The 26,040-nt window shown below is 40.8% G+C and overlaps 1 protein-coding gene across 1 annotated transcript in view; it reads left to right on the top strand.

Moving 5' to 3' along the window:
* The window catches only part of Abca13 (ATP binding cassette subfamily A member 13), a 423,762-nt gene that overhangs the window by 277,191 nt on the left and 120,531 nt on the right, over nt 1-26,040 (top strand). The window contains exons 45-49 of the mRNA XM_040746666.1: nt 1,944-1,950; nt 5,362-5,431; nt 8,865-8,983; nt 11,246-11,333; nt 17,898-18,009. Of these exons, the coding sequence (XP_040602600.1) occupies nt 1,944-1,950; nt 5,362-5,431; nt 8,865-8,983; nt 11,246-11,333; nt 17,898-18,009 (396 nt within the window). The remainder of the gene's footprint in view (nt 1-1,943; nt 1,951-5,361; nt 5,432-8,864; nt 8,984-11,245; nt 11,334-17,897; nt 18,010-26,040) is intronic.

Raw genomic sequence — 26,040 nt, 5'->3', positions numbered from 1 at the left:
GTGAGATGGTATCTGAGAGTTGTTTTGATTTGCATTTCCCTGATGGCTAAAGATGTTGAGCACTTTCTCAAGTGTCTCTTGGCCATTTTAGATTCTTCTATTGAGAATTCTCTATTTAGTTCTGAACCCCACTTTTTAATTGGATGCTTGGTGTTCTAGACACTTGCTTCTTGAGTTCATTGAAAACTTTGGAGATCATCCCTCTGTCATATGTGGGCTTTGTGAATATCTTTTCCCATTCTGTGGGTTGTAGTTTTGTCTTGTTGACTATATCCTTTGCCTTGCATAAGCTTCTCAGTTTCAGGTGGTCCCATTTGTTAATTGTCGATGTCAGTGTCTGTGCTACTGGTGTTATGTTCAAGAAGTGGTCTGCTGTAACAATTTGTTCAAAGTTACTTCCCACTTTCTCTCCTAAGAGGTTCAGTGTGATTGGATTGATGTTGAGGTTTTTGATCCATATGGACTTAAGTTTTGTGCATGGTGATAAATATGTATCTATCTGTTGTCTTTTACATGCCATCATCCTGTTACTCCAACACTATTTGTTGAATATGCTTTCTTTTTCCATTGTATAGTTTTAGCTTCTTTGTCAAAGGTATGTGGGTTGTTATCAGGGTCTTTGATTTGATTTCGTTGGTCTATCTGTCTGTTTTTGTGTCAATACCAAGCTGTTTTCAGGATTATATAGAGTTCTATAATAGAGCATGAAGTCAGGGATGGTGATGCCTCCTGAAATTTCTTTATTGTACAGAGTTGTTTTGGCTATCCTGGGTCTTTTGTTTTTCCATATAAAGTTGAGGATTGTCCTTTCGAAGTCTTTGAAAAATTGTGCCGGTATTTTCCTAGGGATTGCATTATCTGTAGATTGCTTTTGGTAAGATTGCCATTTTTTACTATGTTGATCCTACCTATCCAAGAGCATGAGAGATCTTTCCATTTTCTTGTATCTTCTTTAATTTCTATCTTTAAAGACTCAAAGTTCTTGTGATACAGGTCTTTCGCCTGTTTACCTGTTTGGTTAGAGTTACCCCAAGATATTTTATGTTGTTTGTGGCTATTGTAAAGGGTGATGTTTCTCTGATTTCTTTCTCATCCCCCTTATTATCTATATATAGTAGGGCTACTGATTTTTTGACTTAATTTTGTATCCTGCCACTTTGCTGAAGGTGTTTATCAGCTGTAGGAGTTCCCTGATAGAATTCTTTGGGTTGCTTACATAGACTATCATATCATCTGCAAATAGTGAAAATTTGACTTCTTCCTTTCCAATTTGTATTTTATTGGGTACTTTTACATCAATGTTCATGAGGGAGATTGATCTATAATTCCCTATCTTGGTTGCATCTTTGTGTGGTTTTGGTAGTAAGGTAATTGTAGACCTTTAAGAAGAGTTTGACAGTGATTCTTCTGCTTCTATTGTATGGAACAATTTGAAGAGTATTGGTATTAGCTCTTTCTTGAATTTTTGGTAGAATTCTAACTGAAGCCATCTGGCCCTGGATTTTTTTTGGTTGGTAGACTTTTTATGGCTGCTTCTATTTCTTTAGGGGTTATAGACCTATTTAAATTGCTTATCTGTTCTTGATTTAATTTTGGTGCATGATTATCTATCCAGAAAATCATCCATTTCCTTTAAATTTTCCAATTTAGTGGAGTACAGGCTTTCAAAGCATGACCTGATAGTTTTTTGGATTTCCCCAGTGTCTGCTATTATGTCCTCTTTTTTTGTTTCTGATTTTGTTAATTATCATATTCTCTCTGTCTTTTGGTTAGGTTGGATAAAGGTTTGTCTATCTTGCTGATTTTCTCAAAGAACAAACTCTTTGTTTCATTGATTCTTTGTATTGTTTTATTTGTTTCTACTTTATTGATTTCAGCTCTCAATTTTATTATTTCCTTGAGTCTACTCCTCCTGAGTGAGTTTGCTTCTTTTTGTTCTAGAGCTTTCAGGTGTTCTGTTAATTCTCTAGTGTGGCAATTCTCCAGTTTCTTCATGTGGGCACTTAGTGGTATGAATTTTCCTCTTAGAACTACTTTCAAAGGTTTGGGTATGTTATGCCTTCAGTTTCATTGAATTCTAGGAAGCCTATGATTTGTTTCTTTATTTCTTCGTTTACCCAGGGTTGATGCAATTGAGCATTGTTCAAATTCCATGATTTTGTGAGGCTTCTGCAATTTGTGTTGACGTTGAATTCCAATTTTAAGCCGTAGTAGTTGACAAGATAGAGAGGGTTATTCCAATTTTTTTGAATCTGTTGAGGTTTGCTTTATTGCCAAGTATGTGGTCAATTTTAGAGAAGGTTCTATGTGGTGCTGAGAAGGTATATTCTTTTTTCTTTGGGTGGAATGTTCTATAGATGTCTATTAAACCTGTAAAGAGAAGCCTTCCCGCCAGCCTGGTTTCAGAGCCTCATCAATCCCAAATGACACGCAGGTGGCTATATTAATTATGAGGCTGTTGGCCTTGCTTGTTTCTTATTGGCTAGCTCTGACTTAAGTATTCATCCCATAATTGTTAATCTAAGTATTTCTCTTATAAGAGAACTTTCTGGGCTTCTTATCCCTATGGCAATTACATCTTGACTTTCTGTGTTTCTCCTACCCAGAGTCCTCTTGGACTCCTAGTCCCACTTATCTTGCTTTCCTATTGGCCAACAGTGCTTTATTGACATATACATAGGACTTCTCCATCATAAACCCAATTGGGTCATAACTTCTGTTAAGTTCTCCTACTATAAGTGTGTGGGGTTTAATGTGTGATTTGAGTTCTAGTAATGTTTCTTTTATGAATGTGGTTGCCTTTATATCTGGGGCATACATGTTCAAAATTGAGACTTCTTCCTAATGGATTTTTTCCTATGATGAATATAAAATGACCTTCTTTTGACATTAGGATAGCTACACCCACTTGCTTCTGATGTCCATTTGGTTGGAAAGTCTTTTCCCAACACTTAACCTTGACGTAATATCTGTCTTTGAAATTCAGGTATGTTTCTTGTATGCAGCAGAAGGATGGATTCTGTCTTCATATCCATTCTGTTAGCCTGTGTCTTTTTATATTTGAGTTAAGACCATTGATATTCACGGATATTAATGACCATTGATTGTTTATTCTTGTTTGCTTTGGATCCATTTTTGTTGGTGGCTTTGTGTGTGTGTTTTTGCCCTATTTATGACTTCTGTTAAAGGAAGATTATCTTTTGCCTATGTTATTTTGAGTGTAGTTACCTTCCTTGGGTTGGAGTTTTCCTTCTAGAACTTTCTGTAGTACTGGATTTGGGGATACGTATTGCATAAATCTGGTTTTGTCATGGAATGTCTTATTTTCTCCATCTATAGTGATTGTGCGTTTTGCTGGGTATAGTAGCCTGGGCTGGAATCTGTGGTCTCTTAGTGTTTTTAGAACATCTGTCCAGGACCTTCTGGCTGTCATAATTTCCATGGAGAAGTCAGGTGTAATTCTGATAGGTTTGCCTTTATATGTCACTTGGTCTTTTTCCTTTGCTGCTTTCAACTTTCTTTCTTTATTCTGTATGTATGGTGTTTTGATTATTATATAGTGAGGGAACTTTTTTTTTGGTCCATTCTATTTGGTGTTCGGTAACCTTCTTGTACTTTCACAGGCATCTCCTTCTTCAGGTTGGCAAGTTTTCTTCTGTGATTTTGTTTAATATGTTTTTTGCACCACTGAGGTGGGCTTCTTTGCCTTCTTCTATACCCATTATTCTTAGGTTTGTTCTTTTCACGGTGTCCCATATTTCCTGGATATTTTGTGTTAAGTATTTGTTGGATTTAAGACTTCCTTTTGTCGATGAATCTATTTCCTTTTGTTTATCTTCAGTGCATGAGATTCTGTCTTCCATCTCTTGTATTTTGTTGGTTATGCTTGCATCTGTAGTTCTTGAGAGTTTATTCAACTTTTCTATTTTGTGCATTACTTCCATTTGTGTTTTTTTATTGTCTCCATTTCAGTTTTCAGATCTTGAACTGTTTGAATCATTTCCTTCATCTGTTTGATTATTTTTTTCTTGGATTTCCTTGGTTTCTTTAAGAGATTTGTTGACTTCTCACAGTTTTTGGTTTGTGTTTTCTTCCATTTCTTTAAGGGATTTTCTCATATCCTCTTTGAGGGCCTCTATCATTTTCAGGAGATTATTTGTAAGGTCATTATTTTCTGTTTTATCTGTGTTGGTATGTTCAGATCTTGCTGTTGTAGAGTTTCTTGACTCTGGTGGTGTCATATTGGTTCTTCTGTTGTTGGCTGTGTTTTTATATTGCCGTCTTCTCATTCCTTCTTTCAGTGGGAGCTCGTGGGGTCTCTTACTCTCCTACTGGGTTTGGGTCTAAGGATCTCTTCCAGTGCATTCAAGCAGGTTCAATACTCTGATGGGTCTCAGGATGTGTGCAGGTGGGTCTGAGACATTCTCACACACAGGGCAGAGACCAGAGGGTACTGAACACTCATGCTCAGGAAGGCCGCTGGAGGGGACTGAAGACTCAAGCATAGGGTAGGGGCTGGAAGGGACTGAAGACTGAGGTGTGGCCAGACTCAGGGTGGTCCTTTCTGGTGGGGCAGGTCCTCTCTATGAGCAGAGAATGCCCAGGAAGAAGGAAGCAGGGGAATGTTGGGAGTTGGGGCTCAGAGCAGGGCCCTCACTCACCTCAAGCACAGGGCATGGGTAGGAGGCAACTGAAGACTGAGGAGTGGCCAGACTAAGGGTGATCTTTCCAGGTGGGGCGGGTCCTCTCTAGGCATAGAGAATGCCAAGGGAGAAAGAATCAGGGGAATGTCGGGAGTTGGGGCTCATAGCAGGGCCCTCATTCACCTCAAGCACAGGGCATGGACTGGAGGGCACTGAAGACTGAGGTGTGGCCAGACACAGGGTAGTCCTTTCTGGCTGGATGGGTCCACTCTAGGGGCAGAGCATGCCCAGGGAGACGGAAGCAGGGGGATTCTTATGTGGAAATTCAATTGTGGCTTTTCTGTAAATGATTAAGTTACTATGACATGACAGAAACAAATTAACAGGTCAATTTAATGCAATTAATAAGCAATTACTATTTTCTTCTCAGTATCTGGTTATGATCTTAGAATCTTAGGGTCTGCCAACAAGCCCAGCTCTGGGAAGTCACAGAGCCCCGTAACATGCTCAGTGTGAGCAGCCAGCTAATCCCCATGTCACATCATGGAATCCTGGCATGAACACAAAACATTGTCATCAGATTAGTGGCTCACACTGTGAAAACAAATGCCAGAGTTCTGCCTTAACAGCAAGGAGGGGCTGTCTTGTAAATTGTGTTCTACTATGGCAGAACAAGCTTTCATCAAAAGGTCTTTTCCAATTTTCTTTTGTTCTTCAGGAGAAATTCTTCAAGCTGGCATAGGGACCCTTATTCTGGCCCAGAATTCCAGGAATCATGCGGTTGCCTGGTATGTTTCTGAAGCACCCTTCATTGTTTGAAGTTTAAAGTTGAAATTAAAATAGATGAGTTACTTTCACCTGCCTTATCCTCATTTTTTTTTGCTAAAGTCTCTTAATGTCTATATTTACTTGCTAGGCTATTGATGGGAGACTTTTCATCCCTGAGGGTGAACATGATTCCCTTTCTCTACAACCTCTGCTGCCTGCATATTCCCTGCTCAAGCCCCTTAATAATTATGACTCCCACTGGGATGCAATAAGCAGATGAATCCTCTTCAGTTAGAGATAAGAAGCCAGACTATCCCTTTGGGAGAAATCTCCTCTCCTGTCAGGGTGACCTCAAGGCTTTCTTCATAATTTTATTTAAGTACTGAGAACTAGATATTACATCCTAAGATACATCTTAGGATTTCTAATACAATTGATGTACCTGCTTTTGAGGTAAAGGCCATAGCTACCTTGTCTGTGAAGGAGAGCAAATTGAAATTTATTTGGAAAATTGGTTGCAGTTCATCTCAGAGGAAATATCAGAAGGCAATTAATGAAAGGCATAAATCTAGAATCTACAACCATCCATCAGCTCTGGCAATCTTAATTCACCATTCATATTGCTAAGGGTGTATTTCGGCTGGTAGAGTGCTTGTCAATCACACACAAAGCCTTAGGTTTGATCTTAGCATTGCATAGAATGGGCATGGTGGTCCTGCCTGCAATGCCAGGATGCTGGAGAGAAAAAAAGAAGAGATCCTCACTGATCATCCATAAAGGAAATGACTACAAGGAGAACACATTCATGGACCTTTTTAGTTAAAGGCATGTGGAGTCCATTCTCCCCAGCAGCTTGATTGATGTCTGGAGGGTTTCATCTGCTTTCTTCTGATAGACAAAATTCAGGAAAGAAAGAAAGACAATGCAGCTGCATACTAGGGACTGTGATGACAGGCCTTAAGGTTAGTGCACATCTCTATGTTTCCATTGTGGTCAGGGAACTCACCTGCATGCCTTGCTTCTTTGCACTGGTCAAAGGTCTTTTTTGCTTTTCTTTGTCTCAGTTCTTCCATTTATCATGAAACTTTTAAGGTTGTGCTCTAAGCTCTTGCTCTTGAGTCTGGATTTAGTCATTCTTTTACAGTAATGGTTTTTCTTACCACAAGCCTAAAATCTATTTGGATTAAATAGGGTGTCAAGAGGATAGGGAGAATGAATAACTATATGGTATTATGGCCCCCAGTTCAGCCCAACTTATATGAAATATAGGATTTTAGTAATATGCGTATGCAAAAAGAAAGATGCCAAATGCACACTATCTATGGGCAAACATGCTTGAGGGATGGTGGTTAAACAAGCGTTGCTATTGGTTTTCTAAGAAATTGTGACAGAAGGCTTTGGCTTGAATAAGCACTAAATGCTTTGTCTAAAGAATCCCCTTATTATTCATCCCCCTCCTTCTCCTCCTGATGCTGCTTTCTATTGCTCCTAATTCTACTCCTTCTTTGTGTGTGTGTGTGTGTGTGTGTGTGCGTGTGTAAGAGAGAGAGACAGAGACAGAGAGAGAGAGAGAGAGAGAGAGAGAGAGAGAGAGAGAGAGAGAGAGAGAGAGAGAGAGACTTCTGTGTTCTCTGGACTATACTTTGAGAAATATCAGCCCATACATTAGAGATCCAAAGACTTCAGGGGAGAATTAAGGCATGAATCATAGATGTCCCAAGGAATTGCTCCTTGGGATTACCTCTAGGGAGATATGGGAAATCATGCGTATATCCAAAATTAGTTCTCTGACTTCTGTTGATCATGCTGATCTCAGTTAACTGTTTTTGACATAATGTAAAATATTTATCACCCATAAGTTCTGCCATTCAAGAGTCCAGGGTCCATGTCCATTTCCTCATATGCATATTCTTTATCATGGCTCTTTCCAAGTCCAGAAACCCAGGGATAGTTGCAGTTGTCATCTAGAAGTGACATCACTATGAAATCTCCAAGGGTGATGGGAATCTTGTAAGTCTTGAAGAGTGAACAGGGAGTTTTCACTTTGAGCACTGGTGAATAACAGTTGCAGTAAGGACAGTACTCCATCATCAGGGATGGATGTGGCCTTGCTTAAAACTCCTGAGGAATGCTACATTCCTCAGGATGATGCCACAAATTCCTATATGCTGGGGAGATGAAATAAATAACTTTATCCTCATGAGTCCTGGGGCAGAATGTGAAATCAGTGGTGTGGTCTGAAACCACTTTAAAGGTTCTCATTTGGATCTGGATCTCTGAGTAAGGTGTTTGAATTATTTTTCCATGTATTTTAAATGCTAAGTGGACATCTTGTGCATTTGTTGAGGTCAGCATGATCATTACACATGTTGCTAAAGTAATGAACATATTAAGTACCTTTGCTGAGTTGTTCCATAGTACACTTTCTTCAAATATATGTGTTAAGAAGGGATAGCATGCACTTGGCAGTTTTCTAGTATACAATGCATGGTTTGATCTAGAGTGAGCATGTGCAGTGGACCCATTAACTTATCCCTTCTCTTTAACTGAAGGTTTGGGGCTGTGATCAAGAGCTCTCTAATGTCTCCTACCCCTGTCCCAACCTGTAACAGCAAGGGTTTTGCTCTGTTTCTTTGATTTTTTTAAAACATTGATTAAGCTGTAACTTCTAGCAACTAATGTTCTTGGTATCTACCCATGCCTTTCTGAAGATCCTATGTTAAGTTTGTTTGACCCTCTTGACTTGCTATAGTCCTTGTGTGTGCAAGGAAAGGAGCAATAAACCCATATGTTAGGTCAGGGTGTTTTAATTCCAGTTTAAAACATGTTCCCAAAGCTGGAGTAAAAAGTTCAGAGACAGTTTTCCTACTTTCACATGTTTTATTCTCAAAACCTGATCTCACAGAAATGGAAATAGAGCACATTTGGTCTGAACTTGGTGGAAGGATGGCAGTCACATGGTGATCATTGGGCTGACCACACCTTCCTTCCTCATTTGACAGCCAATTCATCATGTAGACTTGAGCAAACCCCCAGCAGGCTGGTTGAGTTTGGCCTCTAACACATATGAAAGAAACACAGGCCTTTGAATTCTCCTGCTTGTTTTTCTCCTACCAGTTGCCTCTGACTCTTGCAGTTTCTTCAAATAAAAGATCATAGCAATGAAAACAGCTTCCCTTTCTAGTTCTTACAGATCTGCCCAAAATTGCAAGCACAAAAAGGATTTGAAGTTCTCATATATAATTGACAGCACAGGTCACGGTAGAATTCTGGCAACCCTCGATTACAGGAGGCTCTTATAGAGATTTCAGGAATCAGAATATATAAAAGGGCTGGAGATAATTTATTAAAATTGAAAGCTAAGGAAAGTCACATTAAGTTTAAAATAATGTCAGTAAGTTGATTGTGGTTTCTCAAAAAGTTTCTGTTCCATGTCTTTGAAAACAATTACAGAAGTGTCCAAACAAAAGTGCTGGGGCTCCCTATCTGACCAACTGCCTGGGACACACACTGCTCAACCTCTCGGGCTATGATGTGGAAGAGTACTTGCTGGTGCCATCTCTAAAACCAAGGTGCGTACAAGACTGCTGCCGGGTCCTTACTTTTGTTTTTAATTACAGTTGTCTCTCCACATGCACAAGGGCTGGTTCTTGGAACCCAGAGGGTACCCAAATCCACCGAAACTTGAGCCCCTTATACAAAATGGTGGTATTGTACTGCCATAGAACTCCAACCATATTCTCACATTCATAGCTAGGTGGTTTATGGTACCTGACACAGTACAAATGCTATTTACAACTGATGCTGAATAAAATGTTTGCATATGTTGAATGTAACCACAGGTATTTTCTGAATATGTTCCACCTGTAGTTGGTTGAACCTACAGGTGTGTGGAGCCCTTGGACTTTGAGAGCCTATTGCAATTTGGAAAAATCCACTGTTCCAAATGGTAATGTGCATTACAGCTCAAAAGTCTTATACACACCTCAGTGTTCGTATGAATTCCAAGGCCATTCTGCAGGTCTTAATCAGATTCCTCATTGCTTACTTTCAGCCTTTGAAGTACTGGGGGAACTCATATCAGTTGAGATCTCATCATTGGCAGGGGTAAGGGAGCCAGTGGCAGTTTGGGTGCTGCAGGGGAACACAGCTGAGGAGCTAATGGCATAATGAAATAATGGGCTCTTGTTAAAATTTCCTCTACTGTGTAGCATCTAGTAATAGAACCTGACAACAAACTATGCCTTACAATTCCTTGTGATGTTGGAAAAGTTTTGTGTTGAATTTTTTTTGGAGCCAACATGTGCCTATATGTGTGGTAAATAGGTATGAGTGTTTCACGTTGCTTTTAATGTCAGCAGTTTTCACCATTGTCTTAGTTAGGGTTTCTATTGCTGGGAAGAGACACCATGACTAGGGCAGCTTTTATAAAGAAACATTTAATTGGGGTGATTTACAGTTCAGAGGTTCAGTCCATCATCATTATCTTGGGGAGCATGACAGCCTGCAGGCAGACATGGTGCTAGGGAAATAACTGAGAGTCCTTCATCTTGCAAGAAACAGGAAATTGACTAGCAGTCACACTGAGGGAAGCTTGAGCAAAAGAGGCCTTAACGCCTACCCTCACAGTGACACTTCCTCCAACAAGGCTACACCTCCTAATAGTGTCAGTCACTTTGGGGCCATTTTTTCCCAAACCACCACAACCATCTTGTCAAATTTCCCAAGTCCCCAAGACACCCTGCATTGATTCATAGATCCCATAGGCTGTCCATGTTGCTAGGATACTATACCACATTGTATCTGATTTTTCTCCTTCTTTTCCAGGCCAGAATGTTACCGTTGTCCTCATCACTGATCTCCTTTGCCCTCTGGTTTGCCTGCATCTCTTTTGCTTCCTTCTCTTCTAGTGTCCTTAAATATATCCCATAACCTCTGCTTTTCTTTTCTAACTGTGATATGGTAGAAATTGTGTGCCTAGAACTTAGAATAGTACCTGGCATATCTGACGTTTTCAGTCCATGCTTGTTCAGTGGATGAATGAATTCAGCTGAGCCAGGTGGAAGCACATCCATATTCCTTAATTTTTGCAATAAGGGCACTATAGTACAAGACAGTTCTTCAGTCTGTTTTATCCAGAGACTGAGAAGTGAATATTAATGTGTACCTTTATTTCTGATGTCAACTATACTGGGAAGCTTAATAAGTGTAAGATACCCCACAGCCTATGGAGATAAAGTTACATAATTCTTACCCAGGAAAACATCATTAACTGCCTGAAAGACAAACCAAGAAGTTAATGATTACAAAACTCAGCATGGTAATTTATGTAATGGATGGAAGTATAATGTATTAGGAAAATTCAAAAGAGAAAGAGCATCTTACCCAACTGTAGTTCCATGATGCCTTCTTGAGCAAGGCAAGCTGTGAGTGGTAAAGGAAAGGTGCAGGGCAGGACAGCCAAACCAGGTGGTTGTATGATCACACTGGGGCAAGTCATCCTGAACAGAGGATTTGAAGGGAGGGGGCATGTCTATGAACTAAAACAAAGTGCTAAGAACCACAACAAATTCCGTCCACGGTGTTTGCTTCCTACTAAGTTCTAATACATACAGTTTCTAACATGGTGAGCCATTTCCATTCCTTCTCCATCAGCAATACTCCCTCTGAGTGCTAGAATGAGGGTGGGTCACTCTCATCAGCAGCTGTCTCAATCTGTGCAGTCATGCTATGGGTCAGACATGCTTAGCAGTCTCGAGATAGCTGGAACTATTATGTTGGTTCTGAATCACCTTTTGAGTGGGTTGGGTTAACATCATGTTTATTCCTAGCAGGCTTGGAGGTTGGTCTTTTGGAATACAAATTCCCAATGAAGTTGAAGATGTGAAGACAAACACATCACAACAAGGAACTTTGGCAAAGGTAATAGAATTCTATTTCCTTGTGTTTTAGAAAGTATTTAGACAAAGAAAATCCCAAATATATTTGTGCATAGGCTTACTGAAAGCAGATCAAATTCTGCTGTTTGTTACTGGACATTGAGAATGATTGTGTTATGAAGATCCTCTTGAGAGAGAAAAATGAGTCGAACTTTTTAGAGGGTGTAGAAATATAACAAGCTGGTTGCTACTTTTTGGTTAGATAGATTTTCATCTATTAGGCTAAAGTAAATGAAAGACTATTCTATTCTTTGAGATGCCTATGGTTGCCATGAATGGAACTATCACCACTGTTCATGGTTGCCAAGGAATTCTCCATGCATGGAGTTGAATTCTTCATCTTCAAAAAGACTGTGGGCATACCAGCCTAACAAAAGCAAGTGTTAGTTCCTCAGGATGACTCTTAGGGGCAGCTCTAGATTTCTGTGTCCTAGCAAGTGTACCCTAGAAGACAGGTATATTCCTGTCAGAATTACAGGGAGAAAGCAGGAAGCTCTTCAGTTGTGAGGGAGTGAGGATTAGATAGATGACTGTCTATCCACAATGGGAATACAGAAATGGTAATGGCAAATAACAGATTTTTTCCTAAGTAATACAGTCAGTATAAGTTGAAAATGGGTAGAGATGAAAGGACCAAAGCTTTTAGTCACTATGATAGGAGGAGAAGGGTGGTGAGAGACAGATTGGAAGATATAGATTAGGGGAGGAAGCAAAGTCCAGTATTCAGGAGTCAATGGAGACATGGCCAAATCATTTCTTTCTTTAGTGTGTATGTATCCCATGTGCTCACAAACTCACCATGGAACCAGGAACCATTGCCACTCCCATGTGCCCAGGAATCACACTCCCCACTGGGATGCAGGGTGTTTGTGTTTCTCTTGAAATGGAGAGGCTAATCCTTGTGTGTGGTGTTTACTTTGGCAATAAATTCTCTGCACACACTTCACACATGGAATCCCCAGAGACATTCTCAACAGCTGTGCTTTATGGTGTAATCCCCGAAGAAAAATCCCAAGTTGTAGTATGAAACTGCACAAAAAACCTCCTTCAGCTGAAGCTTCTTCAAATACTTCCTCTTTCAAAATCAATGTGTAAGTAGATTTATAAATCCCAGCACCCAGAATTTAAAGGGAAATAATTTAAATGGATCCATTGGCTTATGTTGAAGGGTATTCTATAGGTATGTTACAACATGGGTAATTTGAAAAAAGGCCCTGTTGATTTCTTTGTAACAATGCCTCGATTTTTCTGTTTAAGTCCAGACACTCCTTGTTGCTATCAGGGGTCTGTGTCTTTGCTTTCAGATGTTCATTGAACAGGCCTCTTGCCCAGGGGTAGCATAGGACTGGCTCGTGTGTTGCTCTGGCTTTTGTTCCTGATGGTCCATATGGCTCTTCTGCATTGGAGTGCTTTGTGATCTACAGGCATTTGAATGAGCCCTGTCCTACCCTTTGGGGGAATGCATTTCTTTCTAGGAAGCTGGGTTATCTACTGCTGTGGAGCCCAGAGGTGCTGGTGTCCTGTCAAATGAAGCTATTATCCTTTCACCAGCCGTTTCCTTCAGCTTTCTGGCTGTATTCCTAAGACACAAGTGGTGATTTTCCTTGTATTTGAAGGGAAAGTGGATATTTGGATGTGAAGATGCCTAGTACACGATTCAGCGAGTACAGCCTGCCTCTCATGGACCTTTCCCTGACAGCCTCACTCACACCTGGAGTGTTTTTATCTCACTTAATCCAGATAGCTTTCTGTCATATGCACGTCGCACAAAAAGGTCAAATACATTGCTCACACCTGTGTGTGTATGTGAGCATGTGCATGCATGTATGCGTGTACCAGTGTGCTGTGTGTGTGTGTGTGTGTGTGTGTGTGTGTGTGTGTAACATTCTCTTCTGCCTATGATTTTACGCAGGTGCAGGTGAGTGTACCCAGACTGACTTTATTTTCACCCTGTACTCAGTCACTGTAATTACCGTGATTCTAGAGTGCAAAGGTCTGGAGGTAATACAATCTGCTCCTACTAGATTAACTTCTTACTTCCCTTACTGAACTTTCTCACTTTCGGACTTTTGGGCCAATAGGGAAACAGATCCCATAACTATTTCCAGAGCACAATGGAGTTTTAGAAGATAATTTTTTGAAGGAAAAGAAAAACACTTTTTGTTTGAATGCTGCAAAATCCTTAGCACAAATTTTAAGATAATCATCTTAAAATTTAGTTGATTAAAAAGTTAATAAGACCCCTCATAAATGGAGATAACTCAATTAAAACAACTGAGAGGAGCTGAAGAACACTTGAAATCCTACTCCTGGAAGTTCACACACGCAAATCTTCATTGAAAAAAAAAAAGCAAAACAAGCAAACCAACATAAAAACAACTTGAGCAAATGGCTGCAAGTCATCAACAGTATCCTCAGTACTGGAGCATTTAGTCCATGACTGCAGGGTGGACAGCTGTGGGCTGTGCCTAGCAATGCCTTTTGGTATTCTGGCTCTGAGATGTTTCTAAACTGAACCCTGGTAGTGCCTACTGGGAATGATCCTCACTCCATCCATTGCAATGGTCTGCAACTCCCTTCTCTGACAACCATTCCTCATCTTCCTTCACAGCTCTATGTGAAGGGGATGTGCAGATATGTGTCCCTGAGCAGCCCCTAGGCCAGCCTGCAGAAAGCCATGCTGTGGCTTACTCTGGCAGGGAGCAACCAGTTCCCTTTGATGTTGATTCCAGGGTGCTGCTCTCTGCACAGCATCTAGGCTGTTTATGTAATTAAGGACCACCCGTTGTTCTTGTTGAGACAAGCACTTAGTGAGTTCTTAAATTTAATTACAGGGATTTGGGGAATATCAGAGTACCGGGGAGCAGCAGCACACACCTTGAAGTACAAGGTCCTTCTGTCCCTCTGAGAGGGCCACTTGGAACAACTCTTGTTCTTTAATACAAAGTCCTATCTCTAAGCATCTTGCTTAGAAAACTCCAACCTGGGTCTACTGGGCATAGCTTCTACATTTTGTCTTCAGATACAGGTGACACTTTGACAAATGGGTACCACTGTGTAATAAGGACCCGTGTTTATCAGTGGTCCACAGTGGCCAGCTTGCCACTTTCCCCAGAAGTTCTACACATTTCCTCTCTTATTCCTCAATCCCTACAAGTGTCTCTTGTCACCCAGGTGCTAATTCTAAAGTGGTGACCTGTATTTTCAGTTTCTGTGACAGTCACACCTCCAGGCAGTGTTAATTGCTCTGTCAGTTATCTATTCCCAGTCCAACACTGAATCTCAGGATTTCCAAAACTCAGAGGCTTCTGAACAAGGGTCACTTATTTATCTCAGAGTCTGCAAAGTTCTGCTGCTGTCATCCCGCCTGAACTCACCTAGGACAGGAGTGAACATGTGTGTAGCTGGCTGGCTGTTGGCTCTTGATAGGAGGAAGATGGATGATTTAATTTAGAGCATTTAAGTTGGAAAACATCCTTCAAATAAGGGGTGACATGAGATGAAAATACTTATTTTATCACTTGCCGGCCTTGAGAAATGCTTTGCATGTTCCAAATCCATACACTCAGAGGCATTCAGCAGGGGAGGTTAAGGAGATAGACAAACATACATATAGGTCAGTGTCTCTGTTATGGATACAATATAATCCAAGCAACTTTCCTGCAGGGAATTTTAATTGGTGAATTTCAAGGAGGCTGTTACAGGATATAGGAGGCTATGTGATTGAGGAATGGTCACGATAGTATCATCTATGTCTGGTGTAAGTGTCTGGAGTATATTGTATGTGCATAATTCCTTCTATATGGAAACAACCACTAACCAGAAGCAATGCAAAGAAAAGTTGTTTAGATCAACCACTAAAGAGATAGGAGGATGCAAGGAAGTGCTGACAGTCCCTGCTTTCTCAGAGGAAAATCCCTAACTGACACACGAGAGATACTCAGACCACATAAAATGGTCAGAATGTACTTCTGTGCACATATGTGTGAGGGCTGAGCTCAGCCTTAGTCTGTGTCCATATCCAGTATGTCAGCCCAACCAGACCCTCTCAGTGATGCCAGAGGCCCCTCATGCATGCAGCATACATCTCCGGCTTTTCAAACCTTGATGGGGGAAGTCCTTCTTTTTTTTCTTTCAAGACAGGGTTTCTCTGTATTGTTTTGGAGGCTGTCCTTGAACTGGCTCCGTAGGCTAGGGTGGCCTCAGACTCACAGAGATCCGCCTGCCACTGCCTTCCAAGTGCTGGGATTAATGGCGTGGCTACCACAGCCTGGCTATGGGGGAAGTCCTTCTGTGTATATGTTGTCCTACTGGTTGATTAATAAAGCACTGTTGGTCAATAGGGAAGCAAGATAGGTGGGACTAGCAGTCAAGGAGGATTCTGGGAAGCAGAGGCACAGTTAGTTACAATGTAGGACTCCGGAGGAGTAAGAGGTCCGGACCCTTTCTCAAGTAAGAGAAGACCATGTGGAAATACTCAGACTAGCAGTTATGGGTTAATAGTTAAGTCAGAGCTAGCCGATAAGAAACCAAGCAAATGGCCAACAGCTTTATAATTAATATAGCCTCCTGTGTGTTCATTTGGGACTGATGCAGCTCTGGTACCAGGCTGGTGGAAAGTATGTACGTTACATATGGCACCCAACGTGGTCACGTGGAAATACTCAGATTAGCAGTTATGGGTTAATAATTAAGTCATACTTAGTCAATAAGAAACCATAGCAAACGGTCAACACCTTCATAATTAATATAGAGTCTCATGTGTTATTTGGGGGCTGAGACAGTGGCAGGACCCAGGCGGCTGCTGGGAAGACTACACATTACAAAATCTTTTAAACATTTTCGATTGTCTCATTTTGTGGTTCAAGGCAAGGGGCCTAGCATAGATTCAGTCTCATTGCAAAGGACCAAGGAGCAGGGATGTTGATAAATAGGGGCTATTAACTGCTATAGAACAGAAACCACCAAGCCCAGGGGGATGAGGCTTAGGGGAAAGCAGAGGCTCCTAACTCCCCAGCTCTATTGTCCAACCCTACACTACCACCTTGCTGTTGATATTACTGTTCTGTGATATTGTAAGTTCAAAATGTATCAGTCTGTTAAAATAAAAATTTGAAAATTTCTGATACAGGGTGGAGACTAATTATCCTTCCTGCCCCCCATCTTTCTCTTTTTCCATCTCATTTGTTAAACTTTTAAGGAAACTGTGTTATAGTGTGAAATGAGGTTGTGGATATGGGTAGCAGGAATTAAGACTTTCAGAGAAATGGATGGGCTTTTAACTATGTTAGCCTTTAAGACGTTAGGCCAAAGAGGTAAACATACTTTTGAGATATAATCCAGAATCCTTTAGCTCAGTGCTTATCCAATCCCAGCATTCAGGCCTCAATCTCTTTTGCAGGATTGTAGCTCTAAAATGCACTACATTTGGAAGTGGGGTTTGCCCATGCTCTGCTATTATGTTTAGAGAGAGTTTCAACACTCATAGAATATCTTGACTAACCTGTTTAGTGGGTTTCAACATGTCTTCCTCTCTTTGAAGTTTAAAAGATGACTTTATAAAATAAATAAACATTTGGAAACAGGAGTTAGTTGTGTGAAAGATCAGGTTCCTGTCTACCAAAATGAAAGAATTAGGAAACATTGGCTTGTATAGTAATAGGTTTTTATTTTAGTTCATATTTATAGCATTTTATTACTTAGCTTTACCCACAGACTACTACTCACAGTCACTGTAAAATATACTTGGTCACATAAAAATGGGGAAATGTGACTTGAGGTCTAGTTCTCACTTGTGTAAACTTGTGGGCAAACTTGAGAAGGTTCCTCAAGGGCTAATTTTCTATGGGGTAGATCTTTGTTTTCAAAGTAGATTATCTGTTGCAAAACAGTGTTGCTAGAGCTATGTGCTCTACCACATATGAATTAAGACCCAAATGTACTAGCTGACAGGTTGTATTCCTTGACTTACCACACGTATTTCATTTTTCATTACAATCGTCATAGTTTGAAGAATAGGAAGTAGTTGTTCAGTTAATTTTTTTATGATATTTAGTATCTGGTCTTTCTAAACATAGTCTTTCTTTTTTCTCCTTACCTTTCTCATATCAAGAGGTACATTGCTTTATTCTCCATGCTCAACAAATGTTCAATTCAATTTATTTTGAGAAATAATGTTCCACGTGCAGTTATTAAATTGAAAGTAATCATTTTTTCTGATCATCTTCCACGCCTTTAATTTGCAGGTCAAATTTCATTAGCTTACCAACTGAGAAAGAAAAAAAAGTAATGGGCTTTGGTCCCAAATCCTGTGAGACTATAATTATAAAGCAACATTTGCATTTGTTCTGGGAAAAATTAATCTATTTTTAGCTGTAAACTATATGCTTGAGATAAATATAAAATTAGCAGACTGGAATTGGCTATCACTGTCAGCCCTGAGGGAACAGTGCTCTGAGGCCTGTGTTCAGGTGCTGTTGAAGCTTAGTGACACAGGAACAAAATTAAGAGCCACTTTCATGAAATTCCGTGCCTCTTTCTCTTTCAGGTGTGGTATAACCAGAAGGGTTTCCATTCTCTTCCTTCCTACCTAAATCATCTCAACAATCTGATCTTATGGCAACACTTACCTCCTGATGCTGCAGACTGGAGACAATACGGTAATGCTATTTTTTATGCAATGTCACTGACTATTTTCAACCTAATGGCATCTTTAAAAGTGAAAGATGCAGACTAGGAAAATGAAGAATGATGAGGAGCTCCTTATCAGTCATTGACTGCATAAAAACACGCCAAGTTCTGGGTTCTGTCTGTCTCTCATTAAATGTCCAACTTCTTGGAACTGTGACTTGTCTGTGAAACAAAAGGTGTTCAGAGTTCATTTCAAACGTTATTTAATATCACATAGAAGCAAAAATGAATTCAAATTTTAAGGACATTACCATATGGAACACTGCAGGGGCGAATAAAAAATTTCCTAATGTGTAACGATTGGGAAAGTGAACTTGGTAATTTGATTTATGTTGGCCCTTCACCTCATCAATCCCCTGTGGCAACCATTGACTGATTACCCATGCGTTCTCATTTTGGTAAATGGCTTAGGTCCATTTTTGGTATCTAGAGTTGATTTCTTGGTTTAGGGGAATCTTCCAGCTTTAGTTGAGTAGAGAAGCAATAGTTTATCAAGTTAATCAGTATCATTATGTAAAGAAGAAAACGTCAGGAAGCTTAAGCAATAACAGGTCACACCTGTTATAGTTTATTTTGTTTATGCTTGTGGAAGCATTAGTGCTCAGAGCTGTCCATGCTGAGCAGTTACTCTGCACTGGCCCCTTTGCTTGCCTTTAATATTTGATTGCACACTTACTATCTGCTTTCTTTCATTCTTTTCTCTTCTTTTAGATGTATGGGTGCTCCATCTGCTTACATGTGCCATATGGGTGCTTGTGCCCTAGCAGGCCAAAAGAGGTCATTGCATTCTTCAGAACTAGGGTTTCAGGTGATTGTGAACCACTGTGTCAGTACTGGGAATCAAATCCAGGTCCTCTGAAAGAGAAACAAATAGTGTAAACCACTGAACCTCGTCTCCAATAACCTTACCTTTTTACTTTTACTTTTTGTTGTAGTGTTTGTTTTTGTGGTTGCCTTATACACACCTATGGCAAGTACTCTACCTCTCTCTATGCCTCCAGCCTGCTGAAACCATTTAAAATAAGATAAGCTTTGTTTTATAATACCCTAATGATGTCTAATGATAGTGGGTAATATCAAATATTTAATGTGTATGGCTAAGAGAAGCACAAAAGAGTTATGGAGTCATAAAGAATAGGGACAAAAGAATGATATTTATTAAGTGTCTGAACAATATCAGGAATTCCAGAAGGATTATATATGCACAGTTTCTTTTAATTTTCATGTCAAAATTTGTAAGCTAATGTTTGGTAGATAATCCCACTGAGACTGGGCTTCACAACTCTGTGCTTTGTGATTTTCTGTAATGGTCTCCATCTGTTGCACAGAGAAGTTTCCTTGATGAAGTATGAAGGCTGCCCTTATTTGTGAGTATAAGGACAGATGCTTATCGATTTATGTTAGGAATTACTCTAGTTCAATATACTAGATCCTCCCCTAATAGCCATGGCTTCACCATCTTATTAGGCTAGGCTTCCAATACCAGGCATGGTTTCTTTCCTGTCTGGGGAACATCATAGAAGACAGAGTGCAAAGACTGTAAGAGCCAGAGATTCAAGGAATTTCCTGTGAGATCGTGTCTCTAATAACATCATAAGCTACACCACGAAAGTTTCACAGATAGAACTGCCCAAACGTGAACTGATCAAGGAGGCACTAGTGAATATGCCAACCCTGGATGGGGAACAGCCTATGAGGCTGAGGCCTCAAGACTTCACAAAGAATTCTATGAAACTAGGGAAAACTGATAACGAGAAATGTAGCCTTACCCAGGGAAGAGTAAATCAGTCGGTTGTCCAGTGTCAAATAGTCAGCTCTGGAAACATACACACCAGTAGTAATACATGGAGTGAACCAATTATTTTTAGGAATATAGAAGTATATACATATGCATATATACATATAATAACAATTACTACAAAGAGAGGCCATGAATTTGAAGGATATAGGGGAGAGTATATAGGAGGTTTTGAGGGAGGAAAGGGATGGGAGAAATGCTGGAATTAACTTATAATTTAAAAAGAAAAAATTAATGAGAATATCAGAAAGGTATTATTTACCCACTTTATTGGTTAGAAAAATAATGTTCTATGGGGCCATCTCTGAGCTTAGGTGCTGAAGTTGGGCTCTGAGGCATGATAGAATCTTGTACTTGATAGTGGCAAGTGTCACTTTTCTCTCATATCCAACTGAATGGTCCTTTCTTTGTGAAATTCTCCGTCAGGGAGTATAGCAGTGTCTCTTGAATGATGGATAGTATTTTGAGGTCAACTAGGCATTCTAGAGGTCAGCATTTTTGGCCCATCCTGGCATGCTTCATATTTCAGCAAGTCCATTTTGAACTCATTTCTGAAAGGGTTATTTGTTTTTAAGTCAAATCTCACTTGGTCTTAATTGATGCTGCAAGGAGGAAGGACCTTTTTAGTAAGTCAGTGGACAATCTTTCCCAATACTGAGGATAAGAAAATTACTACAAAAAGAATACATAAGAAAGAATGAGAGAAGCACAGGAAGGCGCTTCTCAAATGTAAAGATACCTAGGCAAGATTGAGGTGAATCTGGAGAAAAGAACACACGAAAGTTCAAATAGACAGGAGAAAGTTTGGGGCACTGGCGATGGGGATAAGAAAGGATTTAAGAGCTCAAACAGAAACTTGTGCTTCTGGGGCTGAATGACTGATGTCAGAACTGACAGCCCTTAGAGAAATGTTAAGAGAAAGAGGTGTCACAAATGCTTTGCCAGGAGCCAATGATATGGCATGTGTAGGTGAATCTTTGCAGTAGGGTCCAGAACACTGGAAAGGGGAAATCAGAGCAGTCACAAACAGCCTTGTGCTAAAAGAGACAGGGAAAGATAATCAGGGATTGGCTTGCATATTCAGCCTGTGAACAGGTCAGGATATCAAGCCGCCATCTGTTCTCCATGGCCAGTGTCTGGAAGGGCAACTAACTGTTGTCTCTCCCACTTCCTGTCCACTGCCTTTCTGTTTGTGCTGGGCTTTCTCTTCCCTGATGTCTCTGGTGTTTTTCTAGCCCTCAGCAGCTTCCTACTGTGGCTTGCATGGTTCTCCTTTGTTCCACTAGACTCCTGTGCTGCTGACCAACTCCCTCTCCTTCTCTCGGGTTCTGTTGGAGGAGCAGAGTGGCCACCACTAACTAAGTAGTGAAAATGGTTTAATCTGTGGGAACTTCTCTCCCACTGCAGCACCTACGGTGATGGATTGTTTTACAGCAAAGAAAGTGGTCTCAGTCACCAGCAAGATGTCAGAGTAGAAAGCTTGAGACCATGGCTCTCCGGGTATATGTTACAGGAAAAACTAGAAATGGACCTTTCCAAGAGCAATGAAAGTCAGAGAGCTACAGAGACCAAACAAATACCTAATCGAGAAAAAGCAAGGGCCTGTATGTGGCTTTTATTTGTTTTGTTCCACACACCTTTGGTGTGTCCAGCTGTAGTTTCAGAGAACTGGTATCTTAGTCCATGTATCTTCCTGTGAACTGGAGAGAGCAGTACCGCCAGAATTCTAAGCTGCCCGTTCCACACTGTCTGTAAACTGCCTGAGAGTTCGGTATTGGTGTCTGTGTTGTGTGTATATGAGGGCCTGATAGCAAAAGATGCTCAAATGTCAGACCAGAAGAAGCCGGCAAGCACTGGGTGCCTGTTAATGTCACATGGGAGGGCTGCAGACTGGCAGATGCCATGGATAGAAAACTGCAGGCTGTGGAGGGCATAGCACAGCCAAGGCGCTAGAGGAAGCAGAGAGACTCCTGGTGAAAAGGAAATGTCTCAGGTCAGCCTCGCATGGAGAAGAATCGACAAAGGCTGTCTCCAGGAAACAGGAGAGGCCCGGGAACCACAAGAACCCAGAAATTATACGCATAACCCAACTAATATGCAGTGTGCGTCCGTGCGTGCGTGCGTGCGTGCGTGCGTGCAGAGAGAGAGAGAGAGAGAGAGAGAGAGAGAGAGAGAGAGAGAGAGAGAGAGAGAGAGAGAGAGAGAGATTCTCCCCTGACTCTTTCTTTGAGATAAGATTTTTCCATATATCACAGCAGCCTGGCCTCAAATTCACAATCCTTCTGACTTCTGCCATTTAGTGGGATTTGAGGCCTATGTGATCATGCCTTACTCGTTTTTGTAAATGGTTAATTTTGAGCAAAAATTTTACAAAGTTTCTCAAAACATTGGTTGCATTTTGCATTATGATTCAGGTAGGGGGAGACCAAGAGATAAGGAGACAATTGACTTTGAAGGGTGGGTTATTATACTCACAGGTTCTAAGGAAGGGGGCATGTCATCATGAGAGCCCATGTGGGAGGCTCTGTAGTCTTGGGGAGAGATCACAAGGAAGTGTTGGTGTGCTTCTGCAGAGAGCAGTGTTGGCGCCTGGGAGGCAAATTCAGAACTGCTTTGGAGGTGTGAGTGCAAAGAGGGGTGTTGTTATATGCAGGGTGTGCATCTTACTGCCAAGTACAGGGGTGATTAGGGCAGAGGGTACCAGAACAATGCTGCCTGGACCACAGCTGTCCATCAATCTTGTTTGCACTGTTTATCAGATAACCAGGCATCCAGATCATGGTCATCTCAGAAGCATCTCCTTACAGCAGGGGCTCCTCATTTGTTGAGAAGCCAGGTTGGACTTCAAAAACACATTTATTCTGTTATTGGAAATTTCTCTAAAGATATTTTCTTTGTATCAAAGTTTCAATTTTTGACTTGTTTATGCACTCAGCACTGTAAAGAAGTTCTGTGCAATAAATTGGGAACACAGAAGACAACACTGCAGGAGGGTACTTTGTGAGTTGTTATTAAAATATTGACTAAGAACTCCCACCAGTAAAGCTTTGAGCAAAAATATTCTATTGCATCCCTTTCCACTTGCCCATTCTTGTGGGAATTGGACAGAGCTGGATCTGTGAGCTTAATACTAAAATGAAAGCAAAGCTTAGTCAGGGGAGGAGGTTGACAGCAGAGGCCTAGTCTTATCATCAGCTCCCTAGGAGCCCCATAACACAAGGGTTCAGGAGCCTCCAGATAGCAGAACTATACAGACAAAGCCAGTCACTCCTGGTTAGTCCCCTGACCACTGTGTTTGCCGGTGTAGGCATTCTTAGGGATAAAGGAAATTTAAGAGGCTGGTTTGTCATAACTTAAGATGGGCTCTTTCTCACCCCAGTGATCTCATTAGCTTGTCTGAGTCCATATTTGAAGCATGGGACTCAGTGAAATGCAGTTTGAATTTTCTAGTCCATTTCTATAGAGTCAGTTTGTGAAGCACTAGATTGTAGGTGCTAGTCCAGATGAACCAGCTGTGGTTTCAAAAGCGAATTTCCAAGACAGATTATCTCTTCCTGTGTATTACTGCAGTAGGGGTTCATCTGCTCTAATGTAACAGGAGCTAGGACATTTTGGGATGACAAAAAGTACAGCTTTTCAGGTGTCACTTGGAGTTCATTATGGATATTTGGGGCTCAGCAAAGATGACAGGACTGTGGAATGAAAGTTACTTCCATTCCTTTATTCTGTCTTTTAAATTCATGTCAGCAGTTTAATCACATTTGCCATCAGTGGAATTTGCCAGAATCCTAAGGGAACATACACATTAGTTGAGGCTAGATTTGGAATCTGCCCTTTCCTGTGTATAGTCAGCCAGCAAATCTCCCTTTTTTATTTTTTATTTTTTTTGGTTTTTACAAGAAAGAGTTTCTCTGTATTGTTTTGGAGGCTGTCCTGGAACTTGCTCGGTAGAGCAGGCTGGCCTCGAACTCACAGAGATCCGCCTGCCTCTGCCTCCCTAGTGCTGGGATTAAAGGTGTGCGCCACCAACACCCGGCCCGTGCAAATCTCCCTTTTTATCCTTGTAACCCCAATGGATACATGCGATTTGTTCCTTTATTACTACTCACTTAGCCCTAGGTGCCAAGAGCACTTACCTAGATATTTTCACCTTAGGTAGCCTACTGTGGAGACTCTGTGCCTATGCTTGAGGTCACCCATGGAATATATCTTCATAGACATGGTATTATCCTTAATTCATAGACCCTCTTTTGTGATAGGACTCTGCTATAAAATCCAGATGGAACTCACTATTGCTCACATGCCCCCTGCCACCTCAGCCTCACAAGCACTGAGATTGTAGATGGCTCCATTCAGGGCTCTTATTTCTTTTATTTTTTGTCTTATTTGTTTTTATTTTGAGATAAGGTATTACACAGTCCAGGTTGGTCTCCCAACCCACTATGTATTTGATGATGGTCTCGACCTCCTAATCCTTCTCCCTACTTTGTCCAAGGACTGAAATTACAGGCATACACCACAATGCCAGGGATGACCCATAGGCATTCTGGGTCTGGCCCAGCGCTCTGCCCATTGGAAGTTCTGTCCCAGCTGAAGGTTCATCAACATCTACAACAGGTCTCATATGTGCACATCAAATCACAGTCCCATTCGCATGAAAATTTATCTCTATTAAATATTCATAGACTGCTACTCACTCTCTTTAAGTTCTTCCCATGATGCCTAGGTGTTTATCCTACACTTAGGTCAAGTAATGAAAAAAGAAAACCAAGGAACATCTCCAAGCCCGTGTTCCCTTTTCAGGTCATGCCATATAGCTTTTCTACCATGGACTGTGTGTCTAAGTGCTTTTACCTTCTGGATCCTCCTTTCTGAAATTATTTCTTTTTTTTCAGAATTCCATTTGTATTGATTCGACAATCAAAGTACAATCAAGATGCTGACATTTTGTTGGGAAAAGTGTTTCAAAAATGTTGAAATTGTCCTTTTTGCTCAGTCCTTAGAACTTTCAGTGCCTCTTATGTGTGTTCAGGATAAAGCCCGTGCATCTAGACAGCAGTGATTTACTGCTGCCAGACTGAGATCTCAGTTATCCTTTTCCATGCCTTCTCACATGGCTTGGCACCACAGAGCTTTTATGCTCAGTGGATTCTGCCCTTGAGGGCCCTCAACTAGATTTCTTCCTTCACTGTCCATCACCTCAACAGAAGGCTGTTCATTTCTGCCCAATGCCCCAGATCCAGCTCATGAGTGGCTAGCCTTCACTGAGGGCCTCCCACCTATCAGAACGAGTTAATGGATAATCTTTTGTCCCCCACAGGGTTTAGCTTCTAAAATCCACCTGTAGATCCATTTCAGCCAACACTCACGTATTATTACTAACACCTGCAGATGCTGTGCTGCCCATGGAAGCAGTGAGGACCGTGGATTGTCATTATCTGTTTATGATTTTGTAGCTTCAGGTCCTAATATTTTGTACTTATTTCTTTACCTATTCTTATTTCACTCAACATAATATTCTACACATGCATTCATGTTGCTAATGAGAGGATTTAATCTTTTTATTTCTGAATAATAGCTCTTGGTATAAAAATACCACATTTTCATTGTTTGTTAGTTGATAGACAGCCAAGTTCATTCTGTGTCTTGTCTATTGTGAGTAGTACCACAGTGGGTATGAAATGGCAAATGTCCCTTTGACAGACAGCAGAAGAAGGATTGCTGGGTCACAGGACATCTTTACTTTAAAAATTTTAAGGAACACTCATGTTGTTTTCCAAAGTATATGCCCTAACTGATATACTTCATCAACAGTGTGTTGGTCCTCTTTCTCTGAATTCTTGCTTAAGCTTATCTTTTGTCTTTTCGACATAGCCCCATAGTCCTGCTAACTGGAGTCAGTCCTTATCTCCCCATGGTTTTCATTTGCATTTCCCTGATGATTTCTGGTATCATGGATTTTCTTTAGTTTCACATGCTATTGGTAATTCATATGTCCTCTTTAAAAATAGTGAGTTTTTAAAACCACTGTAATTGATTACCTTTTTGCTGCTGAGTTATTTGTGCATTGTTGATAGGCACCACTTATCAAATGCATGGTTTGAAATATGAGTGTCTTCACTCAGTTGATAATTTCTTTTGCTATGTAGAAATGCTTTCATTTGATGCCATCTTATTTCCTCATCGCTCCTCTCTCTCTGTC

The sequence above is a fragment of the Mesocricetus auratus genome, unplaced genomic scaffold (genome assembly GCF_017639785.1).
Source record: "Mesocricetus auratus isolate SY011 unplaced genomic scaffold, BCM_Maur_2.0 Super-Scaffold_100006, whole genome shotgun sequence".
NCBI lineage: Eukaryota > Metazoa > Chordata > Mammalia > Rodentia > Cricetidae > Mesocricetus > Mesocricetus auratus.
Note: the sequence above shows the minus strand (reverse complement) of the source record. Positions and strands in the feature narration are given on the sequence as shown.